This window comes from Copadichromis virginalis, linkage group LG17, assembly GCF_057382275.1.
Source record: "Copadichromis virginalis isolate Kocher_CV1m ecotype Utaka linkage group LG17, C_Virginalis_male_GT1.1, whole genome shotgun sequence".
NCBI lineage: Eukaryota > Metazoa > Chordata > Actinopteri > Cichliformes > Cichlidae > Copadichromis > Copadichromis virginalis.
In genome coordinates, this window is record NC_140634.1 from 16,456,066 (window position 1) to 16,476,610 (window position 20,545).

The 20,545-nt window shown below is 40.3% G+C and overlaps 1 protein-coding gene across 1 annotated transcript in view; it reads left to right on the forward strand.

Moving 5' to 3' along the window:
• arhgap39 (Rho GTPase activating protein 39) overlaps positions 1-20,545 on the forward strand; it is a 62,803-nt gene that overhangs the window by 22,382 nt on the left and 19,876 nt on the right. Inside the window, exons 2-4 of the mRNA XM_085437269.1 lie at positions 8,574-8,987; positions 10,303-11,590; positions 19,033-19,197. Of these exons, the coding sequence (XP_085293395.1) occupies positions 8,574-8,987; positions 10,303-11,590; positions 19,033-19,197 (1,867 nt within the window). The remainder of the gene's footprint in view (positions 1-8,573; positions 8,988-10,302; positions 11,591-19,032; positions 19,198-20,545) is intronic.

The window sequence follows — 20,545 nt, forward strand, 5'->3', positions numbered from 1 at the left end:
GGGATTTTATAAAAATATTCTGCAGTACATCAAAAACGAAAGAAAACCATTAATCAACATATGAACATTACCTCTGAAGTTACAGCGGTTTTATTAGAGACATGGTTAAGCATTTTGCATTTTGAATAATTTTAAAAAGTTTAAATTTGTTCAGTATTGAACAGCAGAAATGAGGTTTTCTTTTCGGAAGAATGTAAAAGGGAAAAAAACAGCGGCTGACAGCGCTGTAAACAACAGTAGACTTGTGCGTAACAAGCAAGCGAATAATGAAGAAAGGGAAACTGTTCTTGAAGTACAGAGAGAGAGAGAGAGAGAGAGAGAGAGCTGTGCATCGCGGTGGAAGCAAAACAGTAAAAGTCAGAGTGAATACATGACGATGTTTATGTGAATCTTCTTTTGCTGCTGGTTTGGTCAATATTGTTTGGAGAGAGATCAAACTAACAGCTTTAGAATCGGCGCATAAAGGGCGTGAACACAAAGCTTGGACCCGCCGACACATCAGAATCAGCAAGCTGTCGGCTTTCAGCCCCGACCGTGTCCTTGCCGTCGGGTGAGAAAGGCGACATCTCACTGATTCTGATCCGCGGGTCGCGCTGTGTGTTTAAGTCTATGTGCAGAATCCGTGTTCCTGCTCTCATTTACTGTCTTAACTGTTTGGTGGTTCTTGAAATTTTGTGAGATGTCACCAGAGATTCTGGCATTTCGGGCAAAATAAATTTATATTAAAAAAATCGATTCAGGATTTTAATGAATCGATTTCACGTTATCCAAGCCAGAATCGATTTTAATCGATGAATCGATTATAAAAACCCACCCCTAATCACGATATAAGCCAAATAACTATATTTGTAAGATTTAAATGTGCCGTTGCTCACAAGTAAAATGTGAAATAATCAGCAGCTTGTTTTTATTTAAATATTTATTTCCCATAATAAGTTCAACAGGGTAGATGTACTTAAGGAACATGAGACTTTTTCAGATAAATAAAGGCAAATATTGCAAACTACACAAAAGGCAGCCGCTAAAGCGTTTAAGTTTCAAAATAGAACAAACGAAACAGACTAAATTGTCAATTCCACTTAGAAACAAAATATTAATTCTAAAAATAAATCTTAGTTTGTTTTACAGAAGAACAGACAAAACTGACTAACTTTTGTCAATATCAAATAAACTGAGAACTAAAAGGAAATTCTCAATCTCTCCTTGTTGTATAGCTTAGCTTTTCAAACAGTTTTAACAGTTACTTTAGTCTGACAAAAGCCGAATGACGAATTAGCGCTTCCAGTCAGAGACTGAGGCTACGTACACGGGTATTTTTGAAAACGGAGATTTTCTGTTTTCGTTTTAAAAAATAATCCCGTCCACACATAAAGGCAGAAATGAAGGAAAACGCTGCTATGAACATGCCAAAGCAGCAGGTGGCGCTAGATTCCTAACCGTGCAGAAATGTTGGCCAATCAGAAGTCTAGAAGCCTCGGTGGGAAAAAGTAAACAAAGCTGGGGCACAGAAGCAGAACCGAGTCATATGTGTGGACGGACAGTAACTGTGTGTATATGTAAGCATTTAAACACTGCAGAGAGTAGAATTAACAGTAACAGTATTGTAGAAATTCATTTCACCGAAACAATAACGTGGCGCACAGTGTGACGCATGCACCAGTTTATTGTATTTCCAGACTTGCTTTCGGCACAATTTACAGTGCACGCTACTCTGTTTTTTGTCAGACTTGAAATAGCCGAAATACCTTCACACTACGGAACTTCTATGGCTCTTCCGTTCGACAATCTCTCCGGCATTGAAACCATCATCTGTTTTCTCTTCGGTCACGCTCGGTTGATTTTTCTAGTCGGCACACTCATTTCCTCCATTACGCGCTGGCTCCATTACCCGCTGGCTGCTTCCCAAACAAACACACGTGTGGCTTGGCACTTGTGCTGTACGTAACAAGTCACGCGACGTGACGCTGCGGCTGTGATTGGTTCGGCTCTGCGCTACTTAATTTGGATTGGCTGACCTTTTTTTTTTTTTTTTTTTTTTTTAAAGAGGACAAGAGCGGCGAGGTCTATCGCGATAGCTTAATTTCTCTATCGAGTAAAAGTTATATCGCGATACATATCGTTATCGTTCTATCGCCCAGCTCTAATATATATATATATATATATATATACAGAAAGTCAGCAGGTGAATATTGTGCAATATGGAGGGCATAAAATATTGTAGTTTTGAGGGAGCCTGCGACGAGGCTGCCATACTCGGCGACATCTTAGTCAAAAAATGCAGCAGTTCAAAAAGATGTTGATCTAGCTGAGAGCAGTCTTTGATATGTGTTTCTCCATAAATGTAACTTTTCTTCACAACTTCTGACATCATCAGCAACATTAATGCCACGACACCTTTAAAAAAATCCTCAAAGAAGTATCTGTCACATTGTGTCTTAGCAGGAACAGGCTCCAATACTTCGTCTTAAGACTGTCAGCAGTCTCAGTGGGACATGGGCCATTGCAATTGGTCATAATTCACCTATGACCTAATAAATATGTTTTTTACCAAAAGAAAACCTGTTTTTTTTTTTTTTTTTTATATTTATTTTGATAACTTGATATAAATCCTACAAATCCCTCATGGGCTGTTAAGGATGGGCTTGTTGTTAAAGCTCCAGTAGGTGTGAACATTTTGGTTCTGCTTATGTAAGGAGCAGGAAATGAAATATCATAGCCTTTATGTCTACTTCTTTATCGCTTTATCCCACACCACCTCGACTCCTCATCTGTCCTTGTCCAATACCCTCTTCCTATTTAATCCTCGGAAGTGTTGCCAGTGTGCTCAGTGGTCTCCCAGCAACGGAGAGCAGTGATTTTATAAAGACAAATGGTTGGGGAGAAGAAATGCAATCTATGCAAGTTGACCTTTTTAAGGGGAGGGAGGAGGAGCTTTTAGCAATGCCAGGGTTATAGCCTCTATTCTGTGTTTTAAAGGTTGAGTTGTTGCAATAGAGATCTCAGAAAATCAAAGTTATTCAAACTAATTAACTATATTTTTAATGCTTTCCATGTGCATTATATCTAGCTAGAATGAAAGCCTTTTACATTTAATTAGTCCATAATTTACTGTTTATTTAACCTGTAATGCACAATGCATCATGGGTTTAATAAAGAGCTTGGGTTGGACGTTATCATTTCTCCGGGAAACTTCTATAGAGATTGAACTTACTTTCCTGCACCAGCCACAGTCTGAGTTTTCATTTGGAGGTTTGATACTCACATAAGGCTGAAGCTGTATGGTCACACTACTAACTCAGTCAAACCAGTGCCTCTCTGTAAGTGGGACCTGAAGCTAACAGGTCCTACTCAAATTCTGAAATTCACACATCCACAAAAACAAAACTGTAACACCATTTCAGCAATCACATCACTCAGATTAGGTTATTGTACTTGGCCCTAAAAATCTTTGAAACATGATGTCTAACCAGATACTTAATCTGTGTAGCATTACCTTGGGCTGTTGTTTTTTGTTTTTTTTTTACTTTATTGTGCTTATTAAACAAACTACTACTTTCTTACAGTTGTGCAATATCTCTAAAATTAGAAACATTGTGTCACCCCTGATGTTAAAAAAACTTTTTTATGAATGTATTTTGGATGTATTTTATTATTGTCGGACTGTCTCAAAAATTCTAATAAGACTTCACGCCCCTCTTCTGTGGAACCAGCTCCCAGCTTGATTTTGGGAATTTTGTCTCCATTAGTACAGGGTTTTTACCTCATATAAATATAAAGTGCTTTGCAATGACTGCTGTTGTGATTTCGTACTATATAAATAAAACTGAATTGAACTCTTAAAGAAAGCCTTGCCGAGACTTGTGCAGCTATAGTTATGCGAGGTACTATGTGTGCCCCTTGTGTATGAGAAAGAAAAGAGAGAAAGAAATGGTACACCAGTTGTCAGAGTGAATCCTTGTCAGATGAAGCGGAACAGGCCAGTTAAATAAAGATCCAGAGCGGAGATAGTGGGATTAATTGGCCATAATTGGTTAATGTGGTGGTGCTCTAGAATCCATTATTGTAAATGTAAAGTTCAACAACAACGTTGAACGAGATCCAAAGTGTAATTAAAGTGGTGGGTGGGCTCTTTTATAACTTTAGAGAAGCCAATTGAGTCTAATAATAGATTAAATGCTCGGTTGATTCTGTCACTTTCAGCATCTATATGTATATTAAAATCACACACAATAGTTATTTGATCTGAAGTGAGTACTAAATCAGAAAAAAAGTCAGTGGGTTTTTGAGTTTTCCAATTAGGATGGACAAGGCTAAGAGTTAGACTTTCAAATTAAAACTCCATCTGGGTCTATGGTTAAATTTACAATTTACAATAATGGATTACACAGCAGTTGGGAATAGATTTCACCACAGTAGATGTCTTTCTAAGTGTTAGAACTAATTTAAAGATATAATTAATCGTCTTTTGTCATCTTCAATGCCATGTACAAACAGTGTGGAGCAGTTACCTGAACTCTGCTCCATCCAAGGTCGATTATCGTGTTGATAATTTTACATCTTCACGGTATCTGACCCTGGACACTGTAGTTCCTCTGAAAAAGAAAGTCTTAAATCAGAAGTACTTGACTCCTTGGTATAACTCTCAAATGTGCACCTTAAAGTAGAATTAATAATTCGCAAGCTGCAGAGGAAATGGCATCCACTAATTTAGAAGATGGTAAATGGCCTGTATTTGTATAGCGCTTTACTAGTCCCTAAGAACCCCAAAGCACTTTACACATTCAGTCATCCACCCATTCACACACTGGTGATGGCAAGCTACATTGTAGCCACAGCTGCCCTGGGGCGCACTGACAGAGGCGAGGCTGCCGAACACTGGCGCCACCGGGCCCTCTGAAAATTCTAGAAAGAGTAGTCGTCAAACAGCTAACTGATCGTCTGCAGAGAAATGTGTCAAGGTGAGCTGTGTGGCAGGCAGGGGTTGGACCCAAACGCTAGACTCAAAGATGGTAAACTTAGCTTAAAGTGTCCCAAAAAGTTGATTCTGTTCATCTGGACATAGCTTTTTTTAGTGGGAGAAACTTTTCGTCACTCATCAAAGTGACTTCTTCAGTGTCAGCTGACTGCTGGTTTTCCCAACCTTATAAGCAGTACATTTGCACAATAACTGAGACTAGCCCACTGAATGAACAGTGGGCTGTGAGGTCAGTTCTTTGATCATTTAACTTAAAGTGTCAGCTTTACTGCTGGAAAAAACGAACTAAAACTAAGTACATACGTACAACAAGAAACAAACGAAAGATAAACTGGAACTAAGGATCTTGAACTTGGAGCACATGACATGACAATACATTACAAATGTAAGTTTGAGTAGTGAAAATGTCCATACTGAGCACCATACTGGGCAGTGGGCACCTTGACTGGTCTGCAGCTTTGCAGACGCATATGCACTGCACAATTCTCACACCAGTTTGCACTTGCCTAATTTTCCTGCTTCTAATACATCAGCTTTGAAGACAAAATTGTTGCAGGTTTTTTTAATATACATATATAATATAAAATGCAGGCATAGGTCGTGTCCAAATTCATGGGCTGCATCCTCCTGAGGACCCGGCCTTCGCGGTCTACGTGGGCCGGGTCCTCAGAAGGTCGGGTAGGCCGGAAGTAAACGGCTGTGAAATTGGACGGTCTAGCCTTCTGATTTGCGTCACCGCTGTGTCGGTGGAGTTTAATAAACTCGGCTGTCTGCTCCTTGCTATCTAAAATATAACAGGACACTGGCGTAAATTCTCGACCATCTCACACTTCTGTTTAATCAGTTTTCTGTTTGACGTTTAGTCAGCTGTGTGAAAACCAAGGAGGAACCCACCCGGGGGATTAATAAAGTTTTATTTTATCTAATCTAATAACTTTAATCTCAGCCAAACCGATTTACTCACGAACAAATAAAACACTGAAAAAAGCCCAACAATAACATTTTTAGTTTTTCTAAGTGACTTATATATTACGTTTAACCCGAGCAGCGAAAGTCCGCGGTGATCTGAAAATGATGTGCCGGGAGTTGTGCCGTTCTCGGCGGCTTTAGTGACCCTCGAGCTCCCGGCTAGCTATCGAGCTGGTGGGTAACAGACGTCTCTGAAAACGTCGAAACACTTTTGGAAATATGCGATATTTTGATAAACCGAGCAGATATTTGAAGTTTACACACCCACATTCTCGCCTGAAAATATGTTAAAAGTTTATTTTGTGACCCAGAAAGATTAATAAGAGTAATTTTAAAACTTAGTAGCGGCCGCCATTATTGGAAACTGGAGTTTGGCTGGGCCACGCTATGAATTCTGGGATATGGTGGGCCACGAAGGACACACCCGACCCATCCTTCAAATTCGGGGAAAAGGAGGACGCATTTGTCGGCTGCATTCGGAGGAGTCTACGAATTTGTACAGCCTTCGGCGCGTCGCTGTGACGTAATCGGTGTACAAATGCGTCCTCAGGAGGATGCAGCCCATGAATTTGGACACGACCATAGTCAGAAGATGTTCTGAACATGTAATTTGTTATGCTGGCCTCCCAAAGTGCACAAAAGGACTATTTATTTAAAAAAAAAAACAAATAAAAGAAAACATGGTAGATGGTAAAGCAGTCCCTGTCTACTTAGAGACAGACTTGTTTTGCATGCACTGGATGACTTTTGCTTTTGTACAGAGTGCAATTTTACTTTGCTTTGGTGGCCATGTTTGCCTTGTTGTCTTCTGCAGTTACTTGTGGAGGCAGGAAAATAGCTGCCGCTGGGTTTTAGTGGGCACCTGGATTCGAATGAAACACACCTCTCCCTTGTGCCATCACAACACTTTGTTAGCTGTGAAGACAGCGTGGAAGTTGCTGTAGATCGAAAGTTCTCTGGTGTCCATCCAACCATTACACTGGTTGGATGGACGGCTTCTTTATCCACAGGTCTAAAAGTCAAAACCAGAGCCAGAATTAGTGTGTACTCTGAATTGTGAGCTAGTGCAATTGAATTAGTGATGTTGTGGTATGTGAGTACTTCAAAATATCCAGCTTGGAAACATCTTTGGGCTTTAAAGAGATATGCAACTGAATGTCGCCTTCATAGCAGCGAGAATTGTCACTGAGATTTCCTTAAAAGTGCTTAAAATGTGCTGAAGAGGAAGAAATCATAACAGAAACAATAAAGGCCCAAAACAGAACTTTATAGTAGGAGAAGTCGAAGAGAACCAGAACTTAAAAACAGCCACAGACAAGAAACATTGAGACAGATATCATCCAATACTAGACATTAGTATCTCAGCCTATTGATCAAAATGTTCAACGGTATCAGTAAGGCAGAGGTCAAGGCAGAACAAAACTTCGCCTGCATCAGTATGCAAAATGTCACTGCAGACGCTAAGAAGGGCTGTCTCTTTGGAACAGTTATAAGATGTAAACTGGTAAGTTTCAAATCTTAGCAGTAAACTGTAATTTTCAAATTGGTCTTTAAATTCTTTAAAGAAGAGAAGGGTCAAGATTTTTTCAAAAAAGAGGGTGGATGACAACATTTTTTATTTAGTTTTTTTAAACCTGTCCTGTCCAGCAGTTTTAGCAAACAGATTCAGTTCAGTTTTATTTATTTAGCACCAAATTACTATAACAGTTGTCTCAACGTGTTTTATGTTGTAAAATAAAGAGCCTACAATGATACAGAGAAAAAAGAGAAAACCAATTAGATGAGCCCCTGTAAGAAGTGCTTTGGCGACAGAGGGGAGTGGGAAAAAATCTCTTTTAACAGGAAGAACCCTCCAGCAGAACCAGGCTCAGGGAGAGGTGGCAATCTGCCACCACTGTTTGGCAGTAAAGGGAGGAAGATAGGACAAAAGACATGCTGTGGACAGGAGCCAGATATTAATATGAACTAATGATTAAATGCATTTCATTAAAATGGGATTCCTCCAGAAGCCTAGATCTACTGCAGCATAGCTAATTGAGGATTCCAGGTCACCTGACCCTGCCCTAACTATATGCTTTATCAAAATGGAAAGTTTGAATTCTAATCCTAAAAGTAGAAAGTATGTCTGCTGCCCAAATCCAAACTGGTTGCACAAGGCTGAAGCCTCTTAACCCCCATTCCACTTTAAATACCCTTGGAAACACAAGTAAGCTCCCAGTCTGAGAGTGACGTGCTCTAATGGGGTGGTGCAGTACTTTGTTTTTAAATTCAATTTTGGATTTAACCAGGGAGCCAATAAAAGGAAATATGTTCTCGCTTTCTAGTCCCTGTCAGCGTTCTGCTGCATCATTTTGGATCAGCTTTTCAAGGAGTTCGGGGAAACATCCTGATAATAATGAATTGCAGTAGACCAGCCTAGAGGTAATAAATGCATAAACTAGTTTTTATGTCTTTAAGACATTTCTGCAGGTTAACTAATTTGGCTATTTGCCTCTCAAGTTTATCTGCACCTTAGACATTGAGGGTTTTAGGAGGGAGGTGTGGATGGGCTCTGTTGACCAGCTAGTTAGGCTGGCAGATGGAGTATGTAGCCACTGTAATTCTATCATTTTGCAATCTGCCCCTACAGGTTGGAGTGGGTGGAAATCATTGAGCCACGGACACGGGAGCATATGTATGCCAATCTGCTAACGGGTGAGTGCGTGTGGGACCCACCACAGGGTGTTTGCATCAAGCGTACCGGTGAGAACCAGTGGTGGGAGCTGTTTGACCCCAATACTTCACGCTTCTACTACTATAACGCCTCCACCCAACGCACAGTGTGGCATCGGCCTCAGGGATGTGACATCATACCCTTGGCCAAGCTGCAGACTCTGAAGCAGCACACAGATGCCACCATCACTCGTCCTCCAGGTGGCGGGCGGCGAGCATCTGCTGACAACAGCCCAGGACGGAACAGCGAAGTCAGCCGAGAAGGAAGCACCTCGTCCTCCCTTGACCAGGAGCTGTCCGAAAAACAAGGCAACAGAGAGGAGGCAGATAGGTAAGACTGAGTTAGTTACAGGTATACAGCACACTAGAACAATGCTTAGGGTAATGTTCAGCCTTTAGAATGGCACTGTGCAACCTCTATGATGCACCCCCCCCTCCCCCAGTCTACCCAAAAAAAACCCACTTAGTTATGTGAATATGAGACAAGAACACATGTATTTCTCACTTTCAACACAGATTTTTTTTAACGGCATGACAGTAAGTCATACAATAGTGGTACTTTACCTTTTTACTTCAGATCTACAAGTCTGTTATGCCATATCATTTTTATCTGCACGTTGAAGCTTTATCATGGAAAGAAGAAGCCATATGTGAATATGATGTAGAAACACCCATCTTCTCTGGGCAAAAACCCATGTCAAAATGACTGAAACAAAAACGAAAACTGTTCTGTGGCCAGAGAAATAAAAACATTCTCATGAAATCATTTTTTAAAAGCATGTGTGCAACATCCTCTAAGCTTTAGAGGAGAAAGACCATCCAGCTTGTTATCATTTCTCAGTTCCAAATTCTGTGACAGTGCCTATATAACTGGTAGGTTGTACGTATTGAAGGTTTTAGATCAAAATATGCTCCCATCCATCCAGTGTCTTTTTTGTAGATGTTTAAGCATTTCCACATACTGAAAAGATGCTGCTGATGCACGCTCTGATCTAGTCTGTTCCCTGAACTCAAACTCTAATTTTAAAATTATTTTCAAACCTTGCTGAATTTTTCGAATCCAGTTGCTGTTTGTCTTTTGGTCTTTCTGCCTTTTACTTTTGTTTCTGTAACTGAAAAGAATGCTCTGTTGTGATTGAGTGACTGGCTCACAGAAATATAACTTCCTTTCAGAAACCCTTTGGTTGCGTTTGCAGTATGCCTTGGGACGTTACCCACTGGTATTTTAAACTGCTGTCCAATCACGTTTGCCGCATTTGGTCAAATCTGAGCAGAGTTTAGTCCTGCGCAGTTCAGATTATATTCTACTACTACTATCAGCAGTGACATCATCATTAAATGGTAGTGATCCCGTTCTGTTGCAGGCATATTACTTCATATCATGAGCTTTTGCTCTCTTTCTGCATGCTTTTCTCTTCCCATCATTTAGGAACAAGTTAATCTTGGTTTTATTACCTTATAATAACAATCACTTTCAGATAAATGTGATTATGAGGTATTTTCTAATAATTACAAGATTAATTGTAACAGAGTAACTGGAACAGGAATTGATAAGTTCAAAATGAACTTTAATATCCTCTAACTGCATCTATTCTTTTCTTTTTCAAAATGTCTCTCCTCTCTTTTTTTCTGCTCTCTTCTACCAGGACCTCTCCCTTCAGGTGGAATACTGGTACAAAAGAGCGAATGCTGATCAAGGTGACAGACAGAGAGCCCAGCTTCTTGGCCCATCAGGGAAATGGTTACTCTCCCTGTGACCCCTCCAGCCCTAGCACTCCTTCTGGAGGGGGCACCACCTCACGAGCTCGCTGTCCCTCTGGAGGAAACCCTTCTTCAGAACCTGACAGCTCCCCAGTTCTTTATGCCGACCGCCGTCAGTCTCCTTTTCTTAAGCGGGCAGAGCTGGGTGGCTCAAACACCCATCGACTCACTTCAGCTGACTCCCAGCCTCCTTCACCCCGCTACACCTATGAGCCCCCACTATATGAGGAGCCGCCAACAGACTTTCAGTCCCCACCCATCTATGAAGAGCCTCCCACTGACATGCACCTCTCTGATTCTTCTTCCTTCTACAGCACTGGCAAGTCACCTGCTCGAAAATCTTCAGTCCCCCTTTACCACTCCCCCAAGCAGGGACAGTCACCCTATGGCCAGCTGGTTCTGACCAGGCAGAAGTGTCCCGAAAAGACTCAGAGTTTGGAGTACAGTCCTGTGGGCAAGGAATATGTTAAGCAGCTGGTGTACGTGGAGCAGTCTTCTTCCAGTCCTCGATTCAAGACAGCAGACCGTCTTCTGCGTTACGGCACAACCGGTGGCTATGGAAGTTCATATGGGGGGTCCTACACTCTGCAACACAGCCAATCTCTGATCAGAGACCCCCGCCTCCTGCTGGACTACAGTGGAGAGGGTGGAGAGGGAAGCCAGAGGTTAGTTTATGAGGACTCCATATCCTGGACGTCCAGCCAGACACATTCCCTCTCTTCTTCTTCTACAGCCAGGCCTGGGGCTTTCTCTCCCTCTGGCAACCGCAAACGCAAAAGCCGCAAGCCATCCCTCCCACAGGAACTGACTCGGTATGGGGAGGTGGAGCTTACTGGGACAGCATCTGAAGCCATGCTGGCTCAGGCCAGACTTGCTTGGGAGGCTCAGCAGGTGATGAAACAGAGGTGCAGTTGGGATTCTGGGCAGGGAGGTGGTGCTTCCCAAGCTGGCAGCTCTAAAGATGGCTATGAGAGCGACGGAGCAGTGCCTCTGCCATTACCGGGACCAGTGGTGAGGGCGTTCAGTGAGGACGAGGCACTAGCACAGAGCGATGGCCACCACTGGAAACGAAGTACCTTTGAGCGGCTGGGGTTCCCTCAGGCCCTCCTGGAGAAAAGCCTCTCTGTTCAGACCAACCTGGCCTCCCCTGAACCTTACCTTCATCCCTCACAGGTACTGCTGCATGCTAGAATTTTCTAGCCATATTTAGAAGGATAGGATAATTCCATTATTATTGCTTTTGTAGTTCAGTTACCATTGCTAATCTATAACAGCTTTACTTAATGGGGGATTTATTGTGTGTGTGTGTATGAATAAATGTGTAAGAGATGGATAACGTGGCGCCACTTCCTTTGTACAAGAGTAAAGACAGAATTTCCCACTTATGGGGGCTGCCATCTTAATTTTTGGAGTCTGTAAGTCGTTGTGTCAAACTCCCATACACACGCCCCCCCCTTGCACTTTCATTTCATTCAATCTGGTGGTGTATTTATTGGAACTGACGGCTCATTAAATTAAGGTAAATACAACCACATGCTGATATTTTAAAAGGCACCCAACATAGCATACTATAGGTCTATGCTACATCATTTTGTAGCCAATAGTTTAAAGCATTAGCTAGCTTAGCAGTAGCTAACACTGTCTCTTTCTCAAAACGAGTCCTTGTGTGTATTTTTGTGTAACTGTAAAATGTTGTCAGTCGCAGCTTAAGTACTGTTAAAGTTCAGCGTATGTATCAAGTCAACTATGCTCAAAATGCACGGACATCTTTCTCCGCCCATTTTATGAAGGATGCATCGGTGTGGACTTGCATGTGCTTGGTACAGCCAATTATTCCAGAATGTATTTTGTTTGAAACTCAAAAGCAACAATGGCAGATGAGAGTGGCCACAAAACTTTAAGTGACATTTAAAATATAACTTTCTGTGACACAAATAAATATTGCTGGGCATCGATTTTGATTTCTCTGATTTGATTCCAATTCACAAGGTCCTGATTTGATTCGATTCGGTTTCGAAATATTATAATTCTGATCATTTATCAGTACATATCCATATATAAAAACAAAGCTGACACTTGTAAGACTTCATCAGTAAGCATCACAGCAGATGAATTTGTGTCGAAGTAACTGAGGATAAAATGCAGAAAAACATGAAGGAGATTTTGCTGGTCTAGCTTTTTATAGCAGACAACCGCCTTAAAAATATTCTGCAGTAGATCAGAAATGGAAGAAAACTATGAATCAGCATATGAACATTACCTGATGCTGCTGAAGTGAAGCAGAGCAAAGTTACAGAGGTTTTATTAGAGACACAACTGAGAGTTTTGCAATTTGGAATCATTTGTTAAAGTTTACATTTCTTTGTATTGGACAGCAGAAATGAGGCTAAATTATATATTTCAAATACGCATTATCCCCTCTGGTTACCCTGGTATAAATGCCACTTAATTGCAGTACCTCAGAGCTGAAATAAAGGTGATCTTTCTCCTCTCTGACAGACTACAAGTTCTGAAGTTCCGCTCTTACGCTTTTTGTACACCTCTGCTGACACCTGAAATGTGAACTGTTTAAAAAAAAAACCTTTATATACTAACAGATTATCTATTACTGTAAAAACCAACAATAACCTTTGACTCAGTGGTGGTTCTTAAATGGAGAGCTGCAACGATGAGATAATAGTGCCGTTCTGAGGGGTATACATTGAATGAAATTCAACACAGTCTGGCTTGCTTTGCATTAGCTGACTCTATAATACCTAAAACCTTAGTTGGAAATAGGGCTGCCACAAACGATTATTTTGATAGTCGACTAGTCACCGATTATTTTTGCGATTAGTCGACTAATCAGATCATCATCCATTGGACGTAAAACGTATAGCTTATTGCACCAGCAGCATCTGCTCTTATATAACTATCATTAGCTTACAGCTTTAAGTGTTTAAGGTATGTGCTAACAAAAAAAAAAGACAAGATGATAGCTTATTAAATTTTAATGAAATTTGCAGATTGTTTCGGTGAAGTTTAATAAACTCCTTGCTATCTAAAATATAACAGGACACCGGAGTATATTCTTGAGCATCTCACACTTCTGATAATCAGTTGTCTGCTTGAAGTTTATTCAGCTGTGTAAAAACTATAACTTTAATCTCAGCCAAACCAATTTACTCAGGAACAAATAAAATACTAAAAAAAAAGGCAAACAATAACATTTTAAAGTTATCTAAGTGACTTATATATCATGTTTAACCTGAGTAGCAAAAGACGGCGGTGGGTTTGAAAACGATTTGCCGGGAGTCCGGTGCTCTCACGGGCTCTAGTGAGCCTTGCCCCACTATCGAGCTGGTGGGTAACAGACGTCTCCGAAAACGTCGGAGCGCTTTTGAAAATATGTGGTGTCTTGATAAACTGAGCAGATATTTGAGGTTTACACAGCTACATTCTCGCCTGAAAATATGTTAAACGTTTATTTTGTGACCCAGAAAGAATAATAAGAGTAACATTAAAACTAACTAGCTGCCGCCATTGTTGGAAACTGAGCTGGGCTGCGCTATGAATTCTGGGACACCGCTTCTTCTTCTTCGGGGTTTAACGGCAGCTGGCATCCTTGTACATGCAGTGCTGCCATCTTCTGTTTCAGTCCGTTATTACACTCTTAAATCCTGCTATTATTCCTGCGTCTTTTGTGATCGTACAAAGCTTCAAACGACGCGTCGACTATTAAATCAGTCGTCGACGATTTTGATAGTCGACGTAATCGTGACTAGTCGACTAATTGTGGCAGCCCTAGTTGGAAATAGTGGGTATCACAATGGTGGTTATGAAGTTTTTCCACTAAGCCAAGCTTTCTGCTTCAAGCTTTCAGTGTACTTGGATAAAAATTGGTGTTTTGTAGATCTCTGTGGAAGAAGCCAAGCTGTTCCTTACTAAAACACAAAACGATCCCCACTTCAGTCAAAGATGTTACCAGATGATTAAAAAAATTATGATGATGCACTGCACACTACATGCTTAAAATAAAAGAATCGGTGAAAATGTGGCGCTTCCAGATGATTTTTAAACTAAAAGTAAACACAAACCACCCCCGACCAGGTTAAGGGCTCAGCACAAGTTACAAGTAAAAAGATCCACACGGAAAACTGACTTTCAGCTAGGGTGTGCTGGCTTTGTAGTACACCCTAGTTCAGTCGTGATGAATCATGGTCACTGACAGGAAAACAGCAAAACATATAGAGACACATGCTAGTCACATTTCTTTATTAATCATGTTACTTTTATTTGGTGGACATCAGCAGTGTTATCACCAAACTGAGGTATTAGCAAAATACTGGACTGATACTACAGGCAGCTGATGATGAGCTTGAGCTTAAGAAGAGAAGCCTGTTAAAGTATAATGCCCATAATAAAAGCACAGTAAGGATAACACTAGTTCGTGACCAGGCAGGCCCAATGACTTTTCTGTTTCTCATATAAAAAAGAGGTTTTAGTGCCTCATTTTCAGTCCCCTGCTGCAGGTCTTAACATTCTTCCAGAAAGGATGTGCTCTAAGCCTTTGTCAGAGCAGTGATTGAATGAACATATGCAGAGGCTCAGACATGATTGCAGACGCGCTGAGAGAAGATGGAAGACGGATGAGCTGTATGTTTCCTTACATACTTAGGGACTGTCTCTCTGTTTACCAAGAGGCTGTACAGACTGCAAAGACTGTTTATCTCAAACCTAATGTCCACAAATAGACACAAGCCTCAGGTACCATCTTGTAAACCTTTCAACCTTCACTCTTGCTGCTATCCTTTTGCCACAAATAACTCCTGACACTTGTCTCCAGCAACTCTACCCTGGCCCCCTCTCTTTTCCACCTCTTGTGTCCTGTCAATTGCTTTGGAAATATTACTGATTAACTGAGGAAAAATAAAGTTATTTTGCTTGTTTAAAAATGAGGCAAAAACAAGTTGTGACAAAAATAAATAAATAAAATCTAGATAGTGATTCCTGGACTCCAGTTCAGAAAGGTCTACAGAGGGTTTCTCCACACGAAAACTCTACAATTCATCCAGAAATCTCGTGCAGAGGTGAGTCGAGGTCATTAAATCAAAAGCACATGAACATTTAGGTAATTGCCATTAGCTTAGTGACCAGGTGTAGAATGAAGGTCTTCCTCAATCTTTACGAGTAAGCAGCAAATCATATGATTGGAATTTTATAGATTGTATTCATATTGGCCAGATGTGTATAATTATCAACCAGGGAGTCATCAGGCAGCCCTTCTTATACAAAAGATGCATGACACCTTGATAAAAGGTGAGTCTAGAAGCCTTTTTGCAGACTTTATGTGTGGAAGTGAGCGGGTTAATTACACAGTGCAATTGTGGCAAGAGGTAGAGGCGTTACTGAGCTCAGGTGGAATAAAAGTAAACTTCTTTCTAGTGTCCAAAACAGCACTGTCTGTTCCTACGATCAGCATCACAACCTTTACTTTGTAAAACAAATGGCTGCTGATAGGAGCAGCTTTTTCCCCTCATGTTGGAGTTTGTTAAAGATGTGATTTGACCTTTACGTTTTCCAGGTGAAAAATCTACAGAAAGTCAGGAGCTGTTTCTCAATACCCAAGAACACAAGTTAGTACTTGTTCTTGCTTGTGTGGACTTCCTGAGAACAGAGAATCCAGCACAATCATAGCAGTTGATAAAATCACATCTCAGCTCAAGTGTGTTTTTACTGTCATTCCCTCCCAATTTCATTGATTAATATTTACAACAGAAATTACTCAATTTCCTTAGAATTAAACTAGATTATTTGTGTTTTTAAGCATTTTGACAAAATGTTTGGCTATAACAGGATCATTGATGTAAAATTGATTAAAAAAGATGCAGTAAAAACTGGACTGATTTATTCATTACATGCATGCACGCGCCATATAAACTACATTATCTAGAGATGCTGATTACTACTATATAAATCCTTTTTTTTAGATGTACAGAACATCTGCTCGCCTTTCGTGTTCATGGCCGTGGTCTTCTAACATTCAGAGATTTACTGATCTGCTTCATAGTGTCTAAGCTGACAAATGAGTATTAGGGCCATATTAAGAAAAAAAATGTATTGATCATTTTGAGAGTAAAGTTAAAATACTATTTTAAGAAAAAAGTTTAAATGTGGAGGTTACCATTGTTTCAAGGCAGTCTTTCTTGGAACAACCATATACCCCCTTTAAAATGCCTTGTGTAGATAAGTTAGTAAAATCGTACTTTTCGTTGCAAGAAAGGAAATTATTTCCTTTTTTAGCAAACACAGTGTGGTGATAAGTATAAGGATGTTGAAAGGATGGTGCAGAAAGCTGCGTCAGGTCAGAAGCAAAAAGCACAAAAATGTAAGAGTTGGCCTGATTTGTATAAAATGAAGTTGCTGGCAGTGGACAGATGCAGGGATACCGATGGTTACACTTTTTAAATGAAAAGGATGTATGTTTTATCACAAGACAGTAAGATGGCTGATCAATTTCTTCCACTAACTCATCTACATAAGGCATTTTCTAGAGCAGCCTACACATAACGTCCATATTTTGACTTTTTTCTTGAAACCGAATGTTAACTTCGAATTATTCCTTCTACGCTTGACAATATCCTTAGTCCAAGTCAGCAGCAAGTCACCCGCACTATACACAGTGTAGGTAGAGCACTGTTTTCCCGTCCTGAGTCGCCTGACAGTATGCCAGAATTTCTTTGAGGCAGTCCAAAAGTCTTTTTCCGTGGGCTCTCCAAAAGAATAAAATTGCAGAAACAAGCAGCAGAAATAAGCTTTCTCCAAAGGGTGTCTGACCTCTCCCTTAAGAAATAGGGTGAGGAGTTTGGTCATCCGGGAGGGGCTCAGAGTAGAGCCACTACTCCTTCACATTGAAAGGAGCTGAATGAGGTGGGTCGGGGATCTGACAAGGATGCCTCCGGGCACAGTCATTACATCACTGAAACACAAACTTCATCTCTCTTAATAAAAACATTAGACATGCACAGTTCAGTCTGCATATTGAACAGAAACAAACATGTCAGATGTTAGAACTGTCTTGTTAATACCATAATATTTCAAACCTTACAGTTTCAGCCGTCATCTGTCATTGCCGCTTTTGATTTTGGATGAAATGCATTCTGAAAAACTTGGCTGCACCAAGCACACAAAGGTCACCCCCAGTGCATGCTCAGCAGAATGGGCAAAGTGAGAACATCTGGATGTTTTAAGCCTGCATGACTTGAATTGAATTGGAGTAGTACTTGGGCTGCAACTGATGACATTTCACAAGTCCACAAGAATACAGGTATACACAAGTATGTATATTGAGAAACAACCAAGATCTTGAAGGATTGCACAGGAGCGCGCCTCAGGTAGGTGAAAATCCCTCTCGCCCCTCTGTCCGACTTAAGTGGATAAGGACAGACACACATACATTTTAAAGAAATTTAATGGCAGCTGGAGCTGCGTGATCATTTCCTGTAAAAAGTGCAATTAACTTTACTGTAAACACTTTTTACATCCTCGTAATTTGATTTACAATAAAATTGCTGTAACTGGATTTTACTGCAGTTTGCTATAATTTTTATTTACAGTAAAGCTACAGTAAATTTTATTAACAGTAAATTTACTGTAAATTTAATTGGTAATTATAGCAACCACTGTGAATTTAAATTAGCTTTGCTGTAAATTCAACAGCAAATTCCTGGCAGCAGGACGTTATTTTAGAATTTACAATAACCAATTTGCTATATTGTCTATATTTTACAGTTACTGTATTTTTTTTAAACTATCTGTATTTAGATCATTTGTAGCGTATCTTTATTTAAAGTAGGTCTTTATTTACTGTATCTTTATTGATAAAATTCTTAGTGTTCTCCAGTTTAATTTATACTATTGCAGGACTAAGATAGTAAAGCACTATAAACTACATCTGACTCCTGTTCCTTCAAAAGGCAGTTGATCATGAATATTTCTCCTTAAAACATGCTTTTTAATTGTTGAAAGCACAGTTTGCAAATGTGTAAGAAAAAACTGACGTGTTTATAGTAGAAACTGAAAACACTGTCGTTTAATTGTTTGTTGCTTAATTACTTTGGAATTTAGAATTGGCTTCAAACGCCATTCAGAGGCACTTTGTATATAACTTAAAATATGTAATATTCAATACTGAACTTTGATACAGTACTGTATATTTTATTTAATTCTTTGCATTTTTTTTGAAGAAAAGTTTATTTCAATGTTTTTACATTTCAGAGAACATAATATTAGATTCAGCGATTAGTTTTAGTTGGATAACCTTATCAATTTCCTGCTTTAATTCTAATGCCACACCCATATAATTTTTTTTAATTGATATACAAACAAACATAATCATAGTGGTTCTTACACCTATGATGCCTTTGAATATCTTTCTTTTGTTCAAAGCTGTTATTTCTAAAGAATGACTGGACTTTGTTGCTCTGAAATAACCTTGCCAATATTGACAAATTAAAATGTCAGTCTTGAATTTACTACCTGAGTGTTAGTAAGTGCTAAAGAAACTTTATAAATGTTTTGCGGCACAAGATTAATTGTCTGTTTCCTCACTCCCTCTCTGTTTGTCCAACTTTAAGTCAGAGGACCTCGGAGCTTGTGCCCAATTTGAAGCCAGTCGAAATGCAAGGAATATGATGCCTAGCGCCAGCTGTGGCATTTTCCCAGAGTTCACCCTGAGGAAGCCGTCCTCGGAGACCGACATTGAGAACTGGGCATCCAAGCACTTCAATAAACACACACAGGTATTCACAAAAATATAAAACACAAGCCTGTTTCCTTTTAGTGATTCTGAACCTGATATCTCTACTGTATAAAAACGCTTTATGTATCCTATACTTTATTCTAATGGTCTGTTTTCAAGATCTCTAAAGGAAGTTTCATGCTTTTTAATTAATTAATTTCTATGCATGTGAAACAAATAAATTAACAGTCAATTAACATTATAGTAAGACTGTAATAACAGCATTGTATTAATAACACTGTTGATTTAAATGATTCTGTTGATGGTGTCACATACTGACAGTAAAAAGGTTTTATTATAATAAATAGACAGTAATTATCTACCCAAAGCGTAGACACACCTTTGGATCTTCAGGTTGGGGGTGTCTGTATTCAGAAAGGGTCCCTAGGCTACACCCCCTATGCTAATAAATCATACTTCACATACAAACGAAGACATACCGACTCGGACTTGCCTGGATTCAAAAGGTTAGGTCAGGTGTTGACGAACCAGGACACACTAATGAGAAGTGTGCTGCTGGAACATGAAGGCACAAGTGGGCAAGAGATAAACACAAGACATTGTTGGAATGCTACTACACAAGTAACCCCAGCAGAAGGGGTTACTTGAAGAGGATGTGCAACCTATGGATTTTTTGATACCCGAGCAAGGCACAGAAAGGAATTGGGAGGAATACCAAAGGAGTGAAGGAGTACTGGTAAACAGAGCAGTGGCCTGAGACTGCAAGGCTAGGCTGACCCTCAGAGCCTTCATCAGGAACTTGTGACATACAACACTAGAAGCCATCTTCAAGCCCATAGCACGAGTTGCCATCAAATGCTGGATCTACCAAGGAAATGCACTGTCCCCACTCCTATTCTGTATAAGCCTGAGCCCTCTCAGTGAGATCATTGACAAGACTGGCTACGGACTTGTTCACTGGTTTTATTACTACGGAACGGAGCAATCTCCTGCAGAGGATCAGGCAAGTTCTAAGAAGTCAGCTGAACAGTAAGAACAAGATCCTATCTGTAGGTAAGAACGCCTATGCCCGGGCAGCAGAAACCCAAGAAAGAAGAGGAGGAACCAACATGAAAAGATAGACCCCTGCATGGTATGTACCACCAGCAGATAGAGGAAGTAGCTGACATCCAGAAATCCTACCAGTGGTTGCAAAAAGCTGGACTGAAAGACAGCACAGAGGCACTAATCGTGGCAGCACAGGAACAAGCTCTGAGCACAAGATCCATAGAGGCTATCACACAAGTGCAGGCTGTGTAAAGATGCCCCTGAGACAATCCAGCACTTAACAGCAGGATGCAAGATGCTAGCAGGGCATACATGGAACGCCATGACCAAGTGGCCGGCAT